Below are 17348 nucleotides of genomic sequence, written 5' to 3' on the forward strand. Positions count from 1 at the left end.
CACCTCACCACCTCGGTTTTCTTGGGTTGTTCACTTTAGCGTCATTAGTCTAACAAACTCCTTCACAAGGGCTGGTTTTCTGTAACAGCTGCATCCAGCCAAATGTGTCTTTGGAAAATATGTGGTAAAGAACACTGATGCTTCTGCCAAAAAGACTTCATCTAATGCCACATTTCATTTATCTTAGAAAGTTGTTACTCCTAAACCCACTGACACTTTCTAAACACTGCATATTTTCTTTCAGTTCAATTATCAATTAAATTAAATTAAAGGAGAAGGTGTGGAATTTTCAACACGTGGAGCCAGAACAGCTTGGTCTCTAAGTGCATAGCATGCAAAACTCTAACTGGTTTCACTGTGTTACAACCAACCAGCACATCTAAAGTACTCCTGTGAGTAACTGTGGAACTTGCAAGCTCATCCCTGAAAACCATTGTTTTCAAGAGCTGCAGTGTAATTTAAATGTGTTCAAAGCAGGAGTAATACCTGTGTGTAATTCATTATGTTTCATTTCACTGCTACAACTGATGCAACCATCATAGCTTTGAAAAGCTGCTTGCAAATATCACATTATAAAGAGCTTTGGTGACCGGGGTCATTCCTGTATGGGTGAACCTCTGTTGATAGTTTGATGGAGTGTCCTCAGGGTGTCTCCAATTTCTAACCATTGCAGTATCTTGCAGACGAAGCAGGGGTGCAAACAGTGCAAAATAAACTAAAAGCAGCAGCTCTGACTGACCTCCCATCCAACCTGTCTGATGAGAGACCTCACAGACCACGGAGTACGTTACCAAGTCCAAAATGATTTGATGAACATTCATGTAAAATCCTGGCTATCTGAAATACTTGACCTTTTTAAGAGACACCATGATGAGACGTGCTCCACTCAATGCTCATCAGCCAACTGATTACCCATTACACAAGGGCATTTCATCTCCCTGTTACCACTGAACCAGAGTAGAGGCATGTAGAGATTAAAGAGTCAAGCAACTACAGCTTACAGAGATGGTGTAAAACCAGTTGAGCTTCAGGAACTGATCCTGGGTGCACACTTATAGCTCCCAAAAAACCCCAGCAAGGAAGCGTGCTCACTGCCTTGGGACCACAGGATCTACACTACATTTACACCTGGTCGGAGTGAGCTCACAGCTGCTTTCCCTTGCTGATCCACAAAAACAACCTGCCAGGATACTTCTTGTTGTTCAGAACGGGGGAAGCACATATGGCCTATTTGTATCTGGAGGGAAAGCCTTCATTTCTGCACCTCCTACGGGTCAGGTACGTAGCGATGAATGAAAAAGCCTCAAGTTGAAGCCAGGAACAGCCCCACTTGAAGCACGTCATTGGGTCAGGCAAGTTTATGGAAGGTAATAATTAAAATTTAGAGCTACTGTAAAAAAGAAAAGTTAATGAGCAAGTTTTACACACAATTCCATTAAGCAGACAAGTCAGTAACTACTTTTGCAAAACATTAGCACCATCTGATGGAACTCAGAACTAGAAAAACAAGTCGGCTGGTTGCATGCTTTGCAAACACAACCTCCCCACCAAAATCAACTGGGAACTAAGAATCAAGGCACCATTGTAATGAAAGAATGAATCAATGCCCAAGTTCATTTCTGGATCCCACTCATTTCTGCTCCAGATCAGTGCAAGTCAGTAACAGCAGCTGCATACAAAGCTGTAAAGCTAAAGCACTTATTGCAACTCAAATACAGGAACCAAAACAACCCTCGGAATAAACAGGGTTGTCCCAAAAACCTTCAATTCATCAGAAGCACAGCCACAGCTAATAGGAAACTTCTGCATCACGGGAGACTCATGATTCAAATCAAGGGCTGAGGCTGCCACCAGGACAACAACCTGTGTGATTTGACGTGGGTTAGTAAGATTATAGAATTAATCCTTTCATCGCAGGCAACAGCAGAGAGAGGCAACGCTTTAGCTGTGCTACTTAAAACTAAGCAAGATGAAGACAAGCTATGAGCAAACCCCCAGGAAAGAATAAAAAGAGAGAACCCCCTACCCAATGACATCGACCACTCCGTGGAGCTCAGAGTCAAGCAGCAAGACAAAGGAAATGGGCTCCCACAGTCTATCGCTGGCTATGATCCTCACCTGCTGCAGGCCGTGCTTATCCAAGGTGGATCTCAAATGCTTGGGGAAAAAGGAGAGCAAAGAACAGAGAGAAGGGACAAGTAAACAAACTGGTTTTCAAACGGTCAAAGTTCATACTGGGAAAGGCAGCATCTCCTTCAGCTCTAGTTGAACCGAGCTCACAATTAAATCACGTTCCAATTCTGGTTTTGCACTGTGGATAACAACTGTTACACCAAACCAAGTGTCGCAGACCGTCAAGCACAGCATGCCTCCTAAGAAGTCACCTTCTTCCTCTACCGCACCAAACCCCAAAGTGCACGACAAAAGGAACAACAAAACACATTTGGGTCTTACCTTCATACACACGCAAAACTGCAGACAAAGTTACAGACAAAGCACACCACACTTCATACAAGATACTCTGTTTTATACATCAGCCACTTAGATTGTACAGCGCTGAAGGTCAGGCTGCAAGGACCACAGGGGCAACTGAACTGTAGCTTGTGAAAGCACAGCAAAGATTTCCTTAAGAAAAGGAGCTGATTCCCCCTGTTCTCCCTGCTAATGAACGATGTCAGTTTAACAGTGGAGCAACACAAGTGAGATCAGCTCTGTAAACGCAACCAATGCAAGAAACAAGAAAATCCCCAAACACACACACATCTTGTTACTGCACTGTGGTTTATTTCAAGTTTTAACATTGCAATCACCATATGCTACCCGAGAGACATTTCAAGGCCTTGAAAGTCAATGAAACAGATCTAAAATGTCATGTAAGACAACACCTAAAAATGTCGTTTCTTGAAGTCCTGAGGTTTCCTTAACAGTGTTTGCTGTACTTTCAAGTTCAGATAACATCGAAGGCACGACCACCTTCAAATCATTGTGTATTTCCACCATAACCTCTCCAACAGAGCACACTGCCTGCAGGAAGCAGTGCTGTGAGATACTTTTTGTCCACAGATCAGAATCTGACCCAGCCGATGTGCAGCCTGACAGATTTCCTGCCCCAAGTTCTTCACCACTTTGAACACAATATCAGCATCACTTTTGCACTGCATTTCCCTGTTACATCTTGCATTAGGACAAGGCAGTGTCTGCTTTGCAGACCTAACACACTACAAAGGCTAAAGCAGTTAGCGACCGGGGAGGTTCCTGATGACGAGAAAAAGTCAGTTTTAATGGCTGGCTTCAAGAAGGAGGAGGATGTGAGAAACCACAGCCCCATCAATGCAGCCTCAGTCCCCAGGGAGGTCACAGAGCAGGTCTGTCTGCAAACCAAGCACAAGGAGGACAGGAGCACGACTGGGAACGGCAGCATGGGTTCACCAAGGGCAAAGCACACCTCTCCAACAAGATAGCTACCTGTGTGAGCAGGGTGAAGTCAGTGGATGTCACACACCTTGACTTCTGGGGCAGAACTGTCCAACCAGGGTGCAGACTGCTAGCGATGTCCCCATAGCTGACACTGGGGACAATACTGCTGAGCTGCCTACGGGGTTAACCCAAAACGTTGGTTACATCCTGAAAAGGAGGGCTGGTATTCAGAGGGGATTCACAGACTGGAAAAAACAGGCTGAAAGGAGCCTCATCAAGTTCAACACATGCAAACACAATGACAGAATAACCCCCTGCAATAGTGCAGACTCTCGACTGATGGAAAATTCCATTTGGTATAAAAAAATAACAGAAGAAGACAAAAAAGTGGGGGGGATGTGCACCAGCATAGTCAAACACGTGGAATAAGCTGCCCAAAGGGGCTGTGAAGATACTGAAGTTGAACAAGCCTTAGCACCATGGTCTACTTGCACCTGCTTGCAGATGCAGGGGTGCTCAACCAGACAACCTCCAGAGGTCCTATGCAAACCAAGTCAGTCATCCATCACTGGACAGAATTAACTTCCCCAGAAATAAGACATTAAAGACAAGGCTGTTCTACCAGTACAATCTACTGGTTTAAACTGGAGCAACATCATGTCTTAAGATCAGTTGCGTAAATCCAAAATTAAGTTTCTAGCTGGGGCTTTGAACTCCAGAATACAAAAATCCTGTTTAAAATGACGTCAAAAGCAGCATGGTGCAAAATCATAAAGGAAATCCAGAAGAGAGTTTCTCTATAATTCCTCTTTATTCTTCCACCAGCTCAGCATTGCCCTGGACAAGCCAATTCCTCTCTCTTACAGCAAATGTTTCCTACAGCCAAGAGCAAAAGTAACAGCGAACAGGACTTGTTCTTCCTCTAGAACTGAGAAAGCCTTCCTGGATCATAGGACTAATGACTGCTCTAAAGATGTAATTATGTTAACTATGCAAATCAACAAAGCAAGAACCAATTAATAAAAGTCACAGTCGTTGACCAATAGCTCTCAAGTCCATCATCTCATCATCTTCGTTCATTAAGACTTACCAGGATTTTATCTTTTTTAACGACATACTCTAGGAGACAGGAAAACAAACCTGAGATGGCAGGAATCATTTCTGTTATCTGATTACTGTATTAGAAAAGGCTCATGCTACACCAACTAGAAATGAATACGATTTCTTCTGGCTGATGGATAGTAACTGGTAAAGTCCTCCATCTCTCAAACCACAAGCCAGCAGACAGCAAACATGCAGGGGGAAAAACAGACAGAAAAAACAGACACAGAAACCTTAAATCTACCTTAGATGTGCTTCAGATTGCAAAATGACACTGTAGACACGGACAAAGCTCCACAGGGAGCAATGGTATCAAGGTAAAAATGACCTGATGTGGGAAAGAAAGGAAAGAAGAACATGCAAGGAAACACAAAGAAAGAAAAGGTCGGTTACCTCTTGTGGATTGATAGCAAGGCACTCGTTTCAGTTACCTTGAGAATTTCTAAATAAAACAACATCAATTTAAACCCAGGTTTCCATTCCAAAGCAGAAGTAAGAAAAAGCCACAGAGAGGGTTACACCTGAAAGGAGATTACAGAAGAATGTAGAGGACGGGGTTTCTGAGAAAAGAATTTAAGATATTTCGGAAAACAGATTGACCAGCTGATTTTGCAGAAACCAGACAGTTATCTGAGAGAAATACAGATACCAAGAACTTTGAGCAACTTTCTGAACCTTAGCATTTGAAGGACAGACACTTAAATACTATTTATTATCTTTCGCTAGGTCAGCAAGAACTCTGTTTGCTAGTTTTGCCTTCAAGTCAGCACTGGCTGAGAAATGCAGTGTTCTCATTTGCACTAGCCGTAATTTCTTGATAGACGACACCTCTGTACAGGAAATCCTAACTCTACCTTTTTTGTAGGGTGGGGGAGTTGGGAAAAAAATCCGTGAGACATTCCAGAAAAACCTCTGACAAAAGGAACTTTCATCTTAAAGAGCAACTGAAATACGGCTGTGGTGCTAAAGGCTACAGAAAACCCCATACGGCCAGCCTTACAGCCAAGCTCTGCAAGAAATAAGAGCAATACACACCCAGTGCATTCGTTCTGCAAGTTTCCTTGGCATGGAAACCGTAACTGAAACATTTCCTAATGCGCTACAGCTTGCTGAGGTGCAAGTCTTGCCTAACCTAAGAGAGTTGTAAGTTTTTAAACCAAATGAGTTACTCAAGGCTGGCACTGTAATTCTTATTTCTCAAGCAGCTGCCTCCAGGTGATCAGGGATTTTAAGTTTGCTATCTATGAAAGCGGTTTCTTTATAAAATCCCTGCTTAACTGAACTGCTGTAACCTTTTAACCACGCATTACTTTAAACAATTATGAGCATATCAAAGCCCTCTTAGGTACATTAGTGACCACAAGCATGTTCTTATCATCACAGCGGGGCTAACAGAGGAAAGCGAGTTAACCAACGTAACAAAAGTGAACAATTTCCACATATACAGGTTATTTCCACCGGAAACATGCTGTAATTTTTAAAAACCTATTTATAAGTTTTGAGAGATCAGAGATAACCAAGAAAGCAAGAGCAGCAGCAGAAGCACCAAGCCAGGGAGCAAGAATGTGCACTGTGGAGCAAGAGCGCAGGCAAACAGTCAAGGTGTCATCTGCTACAGCTACAACAGTGGCCGTGCCTAGCTGCTAAAATGAGATGGCTGCACCAGTTTAAAAACAAACCCTGGATGCTTGTTTGTATTCCCAATTCACTGAGTGTGCACGCTTCTAATGCTGTTATCAGGGATAAACAACAAACAAACTCATAGCTTTAGGACACGAACAGAAAAACCTCAAGCAAAGGATGTGTAATAGGGAATGCTGCAACCACGGGAAGGTCGAGTTCAACTGCAATGAAAACTGACTGCAGACCAAGAGTTCAGTCCTGAGGCTTTTCTGGCTGTAAAGATGCAGTGCAGATTAGCTGGAAGCCTCCTGTCATTCACTAGTGCTAAGATAAGCCTAAACCATAGCTCCTAACTGAACACTTGAAATAAATGAAGGAAGAGTGGTACGGTTACTTGACACTGAACCAAAAGAGGAGAGGAAGACAGGAGAATGTAATCAGGAACCACTGTACATGATGATGAGAAAACTGGGAATGGCTCGGAAGTATGAAATAAGAATATATGACTTCTCAAAACAGAGAAGACTTACAGAAATGGAGCAATAAGCAATGTGTAAAACTCTTCCCTTCTCCCGCACTTACCCGACTACCTCAACAGCATCATTAAGATAGGGATCAAATACCATCTCCTTTGAAATGTTCCAATCTCCGTCCGCAGCGATGATGCCAATGTTCCTTAGACCCAGTCTGTCCAAAGATTGTCGAAGCACCTTAGTAACAGATAACACCACTTAAAGCACAGCCTTCATCAACCAGGCAACATGAAAATTTAAGACTGAAAAAAAACTGAAGGAGGAAGAGTCAGCAGAGTCGGTGGAAGCGTTTGTCTTCAGACCAAGATGGGGAAGAAAATTTCTCACTTCTCAAAGGAGAGCCATAATGACAACTGAGACAAAGGTAACGGTCAGTATTTTTATCACTGAAGGGTTATCCATGACATTCAGACAGCTGTTACACAAAAAAGGGCTTCTCATCACTTGGGTTACCTTTGAGACCCCGTGTGCATGTACCTACTCCACACACACATTCCAGCCATTGCGGGTATGCAGTCCATTGTGGTAGATTCATTACTCATGTGTAAAGTCACTCACGTTGTCTAAAAATGACGACTAGCTGGAATGTGGAAGTGGACATACCTCCACAAGTGAGCAGAAGTGAAGGTTACCCTGACACCAAAAGAAGTTTTAAGACAGAAGAGACCTTGTAATCACACAGTTCTCTACAACGGAAATCTTTAACATCCCTCCTCTTCAAGTGAGGCAGCATTCTTTTCACAGGGTATTTTACCGAACAAAAGCATCCTTGATGTTGTAAGCATCTGATATTTATGTTTGCCCACTGCTTGGCTCTCACGACTCACTAATTTCCAGAAATGCAATGCATAAAACTGGAACTGTATATTGACAACAAAACTGAGGGCAGTCAACTGTGAATTCAAAGATGCCAGCAGAAGAGAATTCCTATGCTGCCTTTCCAGCTTCTCCTCGCTGTTTCTCCCTCGAAGAGGATAGACCTCTCACATCTGCCTATGGAACTTCTCAGACAAAATATACCCAGGGAAAACATACCCAGCACTAACACCTAAGAATGAACCAGGCTTACTACACAGGGTTGGTGTTCTACAAGCATGTTTTCTCTGAAGATTCAGTTAAAAAGGCATTTTCAGTGGCTTCCACATCAAGTTGCATCTGAAGAAGATTCAGTTCAGTCTAAAATCCCTTTTGCAATCGTGGATCTAGAGGAATGATGTGCTGTATGTATGCATGCATGTATAAGAAAGACTTTTCCAACCCTTTGAAGATCAGTAGGCATGAACCCTTCAATAATTTCTCGTAATAGCCCTCCAGCAACGTGAAGGAGAATGGGCAGCATTTCTATTTTGACATGTAGTCAAATAAAGGCATAAAGCAAAGGCCAAGTGTTGGTGACAATGAAAACCTACATCTAAAGGACAACAAGCTTATTGAGAAGAGCAAAAGGAGCAATAAAGTTCTGCTCAGCTGCTGGAAGCCTTTGAAACATGAAGTTTATCAGAGGAAAATGAATAATGGTAGAAATACTAAGTAAGGTCTTTGACTGTAAAGCTTTCTAGCTATCTAGACCGTAGATTTGTAGCGTGCCTGACCCCAGAGATGGTTCAGAAAAACAAAGTTATCAGAAAGGTTGAGAACTTTCATGTTGAAAGGTGAAGTATCAAGGACACTGAACTGTAGACACTCCAAATGTGCTCCATAAGAACATATGCGTACAGTTCCCTCACATCCAGTACTCTTGTTTATACAGATACTCCCTAAATTGTACAGTTAGTTTAAGATGACAGTATTTAAAGATAATTGGAAGAATAGGATCTTCTTGAACAAGAATTTAAAGCATTAGGATCATCATTTCTTTTTCTACTTACTGAGAAGCATAACTAGCACCCTAGTGGATGAAGTAGCTAAAATAACTTGTTCAATTCTTACTTGTAAGAAGAGAGCCAAGAGCTTATCTAGGTCATGTATTTGTCAGACATTACAGAAAATGTTTGGTGTGTGACAGCACACTGCAGGAAAGAGACCTTTCTCAAATGGTGGACTGCAAACAGAACCACTGTGCTGTTATGGATGCCACACAACACCGCAGCGTAAGAGAATGAATGGTAAAACTGGTGTTAAATAAAAAGCCTTATGGCAGCTGATGTACAGCAAAGGAAAGGCTGAGACTTTCCAGGAAATATTTGGGTTATTTTAAGATTTAAATTTTAAACTGAATGTTTAGCTCTGGAAGCCAAAAGCTTAGTCCCAATTCACCAGCATGTGAAAAGCTAACAAGCAGAATGCCGCACCTACACTCAGTTTGTTCTCCACATTCATTCTCTCTACATGAAGAGGCCAAGACAAACAGATGAGAAAGCCTCCAGGTGACATGACACAGGACTGAGCAACATAGAACACTTCTTCTTTTTCAAAGATATGCAGAAAGCCAGAAAGCCAGTTTTAAAAGCGAGCCAATCAGCAATACAGTGAAATGAGTGGCTTATTTACTGAAGACCTGCCTTCTGTGAGGATTTTTACAAAGGGTTCAGTCTCGTATCCATTCCAAGCCACATAACACCTGCTCAGTGAAAAAATTAAACTTGCAGCTCAAAATAAAAGCTTTTCCCCACTTACCTTCCACCTTACTTGCTTTTACTCCAACCTGCACAAGCGTTTTCAGTTCCATTTGCTTTTGCTTTTATAACGCCCGTACTGAACAACTGGAGATTTCTACCTTTTCCATAAAATAAGAACCTGGAGTTTTGGAGCAATAATTTAAGGGTATTACATCCACTAGAACTTTGCTATAGAATTTTAAGTAATTTAACAAAGATGATGAATTTGTATGATTTGAGTAGCACCAACTGGAGCTTCCATTAAAATGTCTTAAACACTTACATACTAACACACCTCAAGTTCAAAATAACAGTTTCAGACACAAAAGAAAGACATAGAGATCTGATCCTGTTATCAACCCATGCCTGTAACTACAAGAAACAGGGTTCAGTAAGTGAAGTGAAGATGTAGGATTAAGGTCCCTTTCCTGAGCAAATCCAGACAAGCTAATCATTCACATATGAAAATGAAGACAAACATTTAACTTCAGAGAAATGAAAAAGAAAAAAATACATACCTTAATGTATTTGCTATTAAATGCCCTTTCATTCCATATCTATAAAGGAAAAGTAAAAAGCCATTTAGAAAAATCAGGGTACGTCAATGCCTAACGAACAATTTTACTTATGTATATGTAAGATCATACGATCCATTAACAAACTCCATGGTTTCAGTTTACCAGAGGAAAGTGCTCTGCTTGGTTTTGTTATCAGCTTTTCAGGGGAAAACTCTGTAGGAAAGTTCAAAGCAGCTGCTTGCTTATGTGTCTCTAAGGTCTACCGATGGCCTTCTTGCTGCAAAGAGCCCCAGAGCTGCCTGAGCTCTACAACGGCACCAGCGTTACACGTGGCATTAGTAGCAATGGGCTACAGTTTGATAGAAGTCATTGAGAAACACACTGTGGCTTCAAGGTGCTGCCCTAATGAATGGGCCCTGTTGCCATACACTGGCACAGGAGAGCTAGAATAAGTTACATATCAAACGACTGCCTGCAGTTTCAGGGGTTATTCAATGACACTTACAGTTCTAATTTACACAGGAATACATCCATACTTGATCACAAGAGAGATCCAACATAGTTTAAACAGACACAAACCGATCTCATTTCTGTTGCTGGATTTTCTGTCTTTTATGGAAAGAGTGTTTAAGCCAAACACAGCTCAAAATTCAGAAGCAGGAACACTGGTCTTCCTTTCTACCAAATACCCAAGTCAACAGGATAGGCAGTCGGAAACGTTTCTTTTTCCCCTAACTGCAACATGAACATTGTGACCCACGCTCACCAGTAAAGGTGAATCCCCCTGTAGGTACAGATTACCCAACCACATACAGCTTCTTGCAGGTGGGATAAGTTCATCTGATTTTGTCATTTCTAGATCTTTCCATAAGTGCTAATATGTGACTTCAGAAGTGAGCCAGTTACTTACTGAAAGGCTCATTTCATCATAAAGTAAATAATGATATTGTCTGCTTCTCTCATCTCCAAATTAGGACATTTTTCTCAGACATGCGTTCACTTCTTCCATATTACACTGTAACAGAGTAGTTATAACGTACTGTAACACATGCACCTTTATTTACTATAAATAATGCAGGTAAAAATGGAGTATTGCCCTTCCACAAAACAGCAACCATATTTTATGCCAAGAAGTCAAGTTAGCTGATGTTCTCATGTTTTTTCTTAGCTGGTAACTGCTGAAACCCAAGCAGAAAACGACAAACCCAAGACTCAAACAGATTTCAGAATTCTCAAATTCTCTGGTAACTTTGTTCTAAAGTTTGGAAGGCAGGAGACTACCCACTTTACACTGCTTCTGCTTCACTGGCCGTTGTAAAGCAACGTAAATTCTGTCTTTCCCCTTGCAACAGAAAAAGCCAGAACTGCAATTACAAAACCATGTCTCTTCCCATCCTCCTCCTTCAGTAGTCAACAGAGAGAGACAAGACCAAGATCTCAGGAATGAAGATACATAAAATATACGGGAGATTTTGACCTACTGACCCCAACATAATCTATGTCCAAATCATGATACTGTTTAGCTCCCAATATCCAAGAAACGATATAGTAAGCAGTGACATCCGGAAAGTCGTAAGGCCAGTTTTCACCCTTCCCTATCCATGCTGGAAATGTCCAAGGCAATCCTGGAAAGAGAGAAGAAAAACAAATGAGGAAGAGGTTGGTCTACATTACTCAGTAAGCTTCAATAGCAAGCCGTGCTGCTGTAACAAACTAAAACAGTAAGTTTGAGACAAGCATAAAGATAAGCTTACCAAATGCTAGAGATTTTACTTTGTCTACTGCAACATCAAAGCATCTGCCCATTAAAATTAACGTGCTAATTAAGGATCAGGTACATAATGTAGCTGGGGGGTGAGGGGAAAGAATTTAAATCCTAAAGCTTGAAGCAATTTACCAATCAGTTTAATTTTGGGGTTCCTCATTTTTGCTTCTTTCATCAGCCACCATTCATAGCCCCGGAAGTAGTTCTCATCATTTTCATAGTGCATATGGGAGGGCTCCGTACCATCTAGGAAGGGAAGAGACAGGCAGCTCACAATTATGGTCTGTGTCACAGGCTGTTACACGTTCTAGTTTTCCGTATTGCTCACTGCTATAGTATGCAAACACATCTCCAGCGTGGTTCTCATGCTCTCTGGTATGTACTGCAAAGCAAAATGAGTAATGGGTGGGAACATAAAGGACTTGCCACGCTTCATTCTCAGAGTATTAATTCAGTCAGCATAAATTTAATTTCCTTTTTTTTTTTTTGCTTTTAAGGGACTATGCCTGCTTTTAACATCACAATGTGATTAACTATTAGGCATTTCCTAATCCTAATCCTAGCTATGATAATACTAAAACTATACTCATGATTACCTTGGTGCCAACAACCACTAGGAAAGTTATGGCATTAAGATCAGAAGGGGGGGGGAAAACCAAACAAAAAACTACAACAAAAATAATACATAAAAAACCCCCACCACTTGTAGAAGCAGGTTATACCTAAACTGAAAAGCAAACAAAAGGTTACAGTTTGTAGCTTCTGTGCAAGGCAAGTCCAGGCAGGTTAAAGAAAGGAACTGGCATGAAGTTTTTCCCGTGACAGGAAAGAGATTTTGTTTTCTTATTATCTTCATAGTAAAAGGTCTAGTTTCTCGTTTCCATGGTGTTCTGTGTTTTTGGAAACGAAGGCTGTGCACCGAATTCCCTCAGGCAAAGGTAAACAAACCAGAACGGTACAAAACAATCAGTGTTGCATGGGAAGTCACTGCACGTAAAAGTGAATAAACAGCGCAGGCAACTGCAACAATTGCTTATGCTGAACTACATGCCTTAGCGGTCCAGAGATCTTCTGTTATTAATGAAGCCTGCTGCAACAGCACATTTCATTACAGAAAGTAGGACTGACTTTTTACCTTGTAACACTCGACTATTTGGAAGCTCTGTTTGTCAGAGATGAACCAACAATTAGATTCCAAACTTCGACTCCTGATCACACCGCCGAGGTCAGAGTAAGAGCAGCAGGTCAGTGTGTCAAGACATTTGCATCTTATTGCTCTCCTAAAACCTGGAAAGCCATCACGCCAGTTTGTAATACTCTCCTTCGCCAGCTGCAATAGCATCTAGAGAAAAGGTCTGTGCATGCATGGAGACTCCATTTGCCTCTAATCAGCAATTTATTAACCAAATACCGAGCTCTTAAATCCCAGATAATACTTTACACCATGTCAATTTTTCTTAAGGAAAGTAGCCAAACAAACTAAAAACAGTACATAACTACAAAGACACAGACATTTTAAAAATACATACGAAATGCCACAAGGACAGATGCTATGCTTTCTATTTATTAGCTGAGTCTGCTTTATGTCCATTCTAGACTTGGCCAAGATTTACTTCTGGGGGGTGGAAAAAAGGAGAAAACTTTAAAAAAGATTCAAACCACAGTCTGGTTACTGCTTCTCCAGTTCCGATCACGAGCTGCTACTACACAGTTTCTCCTATGTGTAAATATAGTAGGCTATGCAAACTGCACCAAGACATTTACATTTGCAATTGTGGCCAGGCAAAAAAAAAAGAAATAAAATAGTGCCTACTGTCAGCTGCAATTCCAGTGAGGTGCAGCAGCTCATTAAACCAAAACCACAACTGCTTCTGCCTACCTGTCTTCGCATTTTCATGCTTTTAAGACATAAAGTACTAAGTCCTTCACAAGTTCTCAACAGTTTGTATGGCAAAAGTGGTGTTTGAGAAATGCTCTGCAATTCATTAGGTCGAGAGAGGTTCTCCTGCCCCTCTGCTCTGCCCTGCTCACACCACAGCTGCAATCTTGTGTCCAGTGCTGGGCCCTCAGCTCCAGAAGGACAGGAACTGCTTGAAAGAGTCCAGCAGGGCCACAGAGATGCTGGAGGGAGTGGAGCATCTCCTGCTGAGGAGCGGCTGAGGGAGCTGGGGCTCTTGAGCTTGGAGCAGAGCAGACTGAGGGGTGCCCTCATTCCTGGGGATCCATTGGCAAAGGGCAGTGTCAGGAGGAAGGAGCCAGGCTCTGCTCTCTGATGTCCAATGCCAGGACAAGGGGCAATGGTCCCAAGCTGGAGCACAGGAGGCTCAAGCTGAAGATGAGGCCAAACTTGGTGAGTGTGAGGGTTCTGGAGCATGGCCCAGGCTGCCCAGAGAGGTTGTGGAGTCTCCTTGTCTGCAGACACCCAAAGCCCTGGCCGTGTTCCTGTGTGACTGCTCTGGTGATCCTGCTGTGGCAGGGGTTGCACTGGGGGAGCTTTCCAGGTCCCTGCCAACTCCTCATATTCTGTGATTCAGAAGGCTGCTAGAGCTTCCTTAATCTTGAGGGGAGAAAAAAAAAAAAAAAGAACTCATTTGCTCTCAAATGCAACCTGTTAACTATCCCATAGTGAGAACCAACTCCAGACATCAGCGTCACTGCAAGCATTAGTGTAAATCAGTGTGAATGTCTCCTCTACAAGTTAACCAACATAGTTTATGCTTTTCTGCAACTTCAGTGGAACTGCAGAACGCATCTCCACACTTCAGCTGAGGCGCCACATGCAGGACATTACTTACAGCACCACTGCAGCGAGAGGTTAAACTCTGCTCACACGAAATCCATACCTGTTGATTGTCCATCACCTCCAATCTCTACTTTAAGCATATGTAAAGAAGCACCAAAATTCGGCTAGAAAAAAGGAGGGACAGAAAAACAATCAGAACCTTGCTGTCACAAGAATAATGCAATAAATAAGTGCACAGTTTAGATGACACTAGAAATCCAACTATTTTTTTAAACACCCACTAGAGATGCAATGACAGATTATACAAAGTTCTGCTGCAAAAGGAAATGGAGCAAGATAAACCGTGCACTTGTCCTCGGTCAGCTACACCAACTCTTGCACCATTAACATTCTTCTAGCATGAACTTCTCCCCAGCTGTACAAATTTTAAACTGGTCACTCAAGAAAATACTGAAGTGCTCTTAAAGCAGCACATTGGCTACATGAGGAACACAGCAGTATTTTTTTGTGCTATTAGAAGTCAAGTTTGTTTTCTTTGAAAATCCAACTATTAAAGTTAGTGTTTAGGCAAATAATTTGTTCTTTAGTGTAAAGTTGCACGTGAAACAGCATGCATATGGGTCAGAAATAATCTGCTAACTACAGACAGAAAGGCAAGAGAGAAATAAAACAGCACACTAGAAAAACCAATGCCCACCTAGACCAGTATCCTCTTCCCCTGGCATCTGACTGGTAGAACAGAACATAAAATTTAAGCTTACCTACTCCCAGTATGTTCTTGCAGCCATTAGTGGCTTAAGAGTTGCTCAAGCCAGAAGTTACAGCTAATGGTTATTTTAACAACCACTAATGAGCTGGCCTCCTCCGTGGAATTACCCCACTATAAATTTGGCAGCCAAAAAGATTTCTAAGATGTGAGAACGCAGCTTGATTAAAAAATAAGCTGCATAGCTAGTAGTTTGCTTGGCTTACAAGTTTGGGATTTCTGAATTTGATTTTAAATAGGCAGCAAATATTCCCAATTCACCATTTCTCTTCCTGACATTTCTGGTTGTAAACTTCAGCATATTTGCTCTCCCATGCCCATGATGAAAGCCAAGTGACATTAAAAGCCAAGGAGAATGAGGCAAGGTATATCCCTCCCAGGGATCTCTTGACAGCTTCAGAAGTTCCGGTGAAAGAACATGCCAAAAACTCCTTTAAAATCCATCTCTCAGCTAGATTTTCTTTTACCACATGCCTATTGGATTCCTTCAGAAAACTTATTTGCAACACACAACTTTGTTCTCCAAAAAACTGTTTTGATCCCCAGTCACACATGATGCCTTCCTCTACCCTTTAAAACCAATTTTTCGAGGTACACAGTAAATTATTCCCCTCCAGCCACCTGGATTACACTACTTGAAAGTGACAGGACATCCCCTTCCAGCAGAGTAATTTACAGTGCCAAAAGCAAAACAAGTTATTCCTGTCCAGTGCAATAACCTCACCGTACGTTGTGTAACTAAAGCAGCTTACAAACCAATAGTGTTCACGTACCCTCTAGAGTAACTACACTTATACTTAAAACTAGTTTGGAGCAACTGTCCTGTTGAAATGATAGGGTTCACCCAGTCGTTTTCACATTATGTGACTATCTATACCCAGAAAAAAAATCAAAACCATCTCAAAGAGCCACTTCCTGCAGTCACTGAACAGCTAAACCCCTCACGTTGGCCACAAAAACAACTCAGTCCTCATTAGGACCACATGGATGACCAAAATATGTTGGAAATGTAGTTTCTCAATACATATTGTGAAAACTTAAGAGGAATTTTAATAATAATTTGAAGTAGGCTCCTGAACAATATGCGGGTTGTCAAAAACAACAGCTAAAATTTAAGGTTCTGTTAAAAATCAACATTAAAGTAGATGCTTTTTACAGGATGGGAGTTTCTCTAATGTCAAGTAGTACTGAATAAACCAAAGGAGTTTCAACACTGCACAGTAAGAAACTCTGCATGGGACGATGCTATTGTAGCAGTGAGACCAACTATACCTTGAACAGATAATCTAAAATCTGGGAGCGATAAGGTTCTTGGTAGTTCACCAGGAGCCTAGATGTGGCCTAAAATGGAAAGAAAACATGAAAATATTAAAACCTAACTTTCAAACACATTAAGTATACCCCAGTTTGTTAACCTAGGACTTGCACACAGCTAATAAACATACAGAACTAATTACAGCACCAGGAACTCAGCTAAGCCCCTACAAAAACTCTTTTCTAACCTCTCAACTGTGCATTTCTGGTTTCACAGATCGCAATTCCTTGTACTCTGGTTACCTGCAATTTACTGCAGAGAGTCCAGAGGACAAAGAGATCTTAGAGACTCGCTGAAAGCAAAACGCAGCTCCCTCCCTGCACCATTTCTCCCACTCGACTCGAATCACCCCACACTGGTGAGCCAGAGGCAATGGGAGCTCCCAGGGCACAGGGGCAGGAGGGCAAGGAAAGCAACTCGGCAGGTCCCAGAGCAGGCACAACCTCACCGGATCTCACAGCTCCACTCGCTGGAGCACAAGAGAACACACACCTGGCTATTGGCTTTCCCAGCATGTTAAAATTCATAGAGACAAGTGGCTAGGAAGAACGTTTACAACACAAAACCCACCCTGGCTTAGCTCTCCCCCAGTCGCACCGAGGGCACGGCTGGCACTCCACAGCCTGACAAGAAAAACACACAGCGCATCTGGCCGGAGGACAGGCACAAAGCAGGGGCCGGCTCCAGCTCTCCGGGCCGCCAGGACCACTGCCCGCACAGCTCCTCTGGGGCCTCCAGGCCTCCCCAACAGAGCCCCATTCACGTCCCTCTCTCTGCCTTCGAGATTTCGCTCACAGGTCCCCAGCCGTGACAGCTTCCCCCAGGGCTCCCCTCAGAATCCTCACGGCTCCCTTCATCTCTCCGGGCTCCCCTCAGAGCTTCCCCACCTCTCCGGGCTCCCCTGAGAGCTTCCCCCTCTTATGGTTCCGCTCAGAAGCGCCCCCAGCCCTCACGGCTCCCCTCAGAGGCA

The 17348-nt window shown here is 42.5% G+C and overlaps 1 protein-coding gene across 1 annotated transcript in view; it reads right to left on the reverse strand.

The window, feature by feature from the left end:
* The window catches only part of GALC (galactosylceramidase), a 33538-nt gene that overhangs the window by 15574 nt on the left and 616 nt on the right, over nt 1–17348 (reverse strand). Inside the window, exons 2-7 of the mRNA XM_010188762.1 lie at nt 16336–16404; nt 14398–14461; nt 11687–11800; nt 11275–11414; nt 9790–9828; nt 6724–6851 (exon numbers count right to left, since the gene is read on the reverse strand). Coding sequence (XP_010187064.1) covers nt 6724–6851; nt 9790–9828; nt 11275–11414; nt 11687–11800; nt 14398–14461; nt 16336–16404 — 554 coding nt within the window. The remainder of the gene's footprint in view (nt 1–6723; nt 6852–9789; nt 9829–11274; nt 11415–11686; nt 11801–14397; nt 14462–16335; nt 16405–17348) is intronic.

The sequence above is a fragment of the Mesitornis unicolor genome, unplaced genomic scaffold (genome assembly GCF_000695765.1).
Source record: "Mesitornis unicolor isolate BGI_N332 unplaced genomic scaffold, ASM69576v1 scaffold3920, whole genome shotgun sequence".
NCBI lineage: Eukaryota > Metazoa > Chordata > Aves > Mesitornithiformes > Mesitornithidae > Mesitornis > Mesitornis unicolor.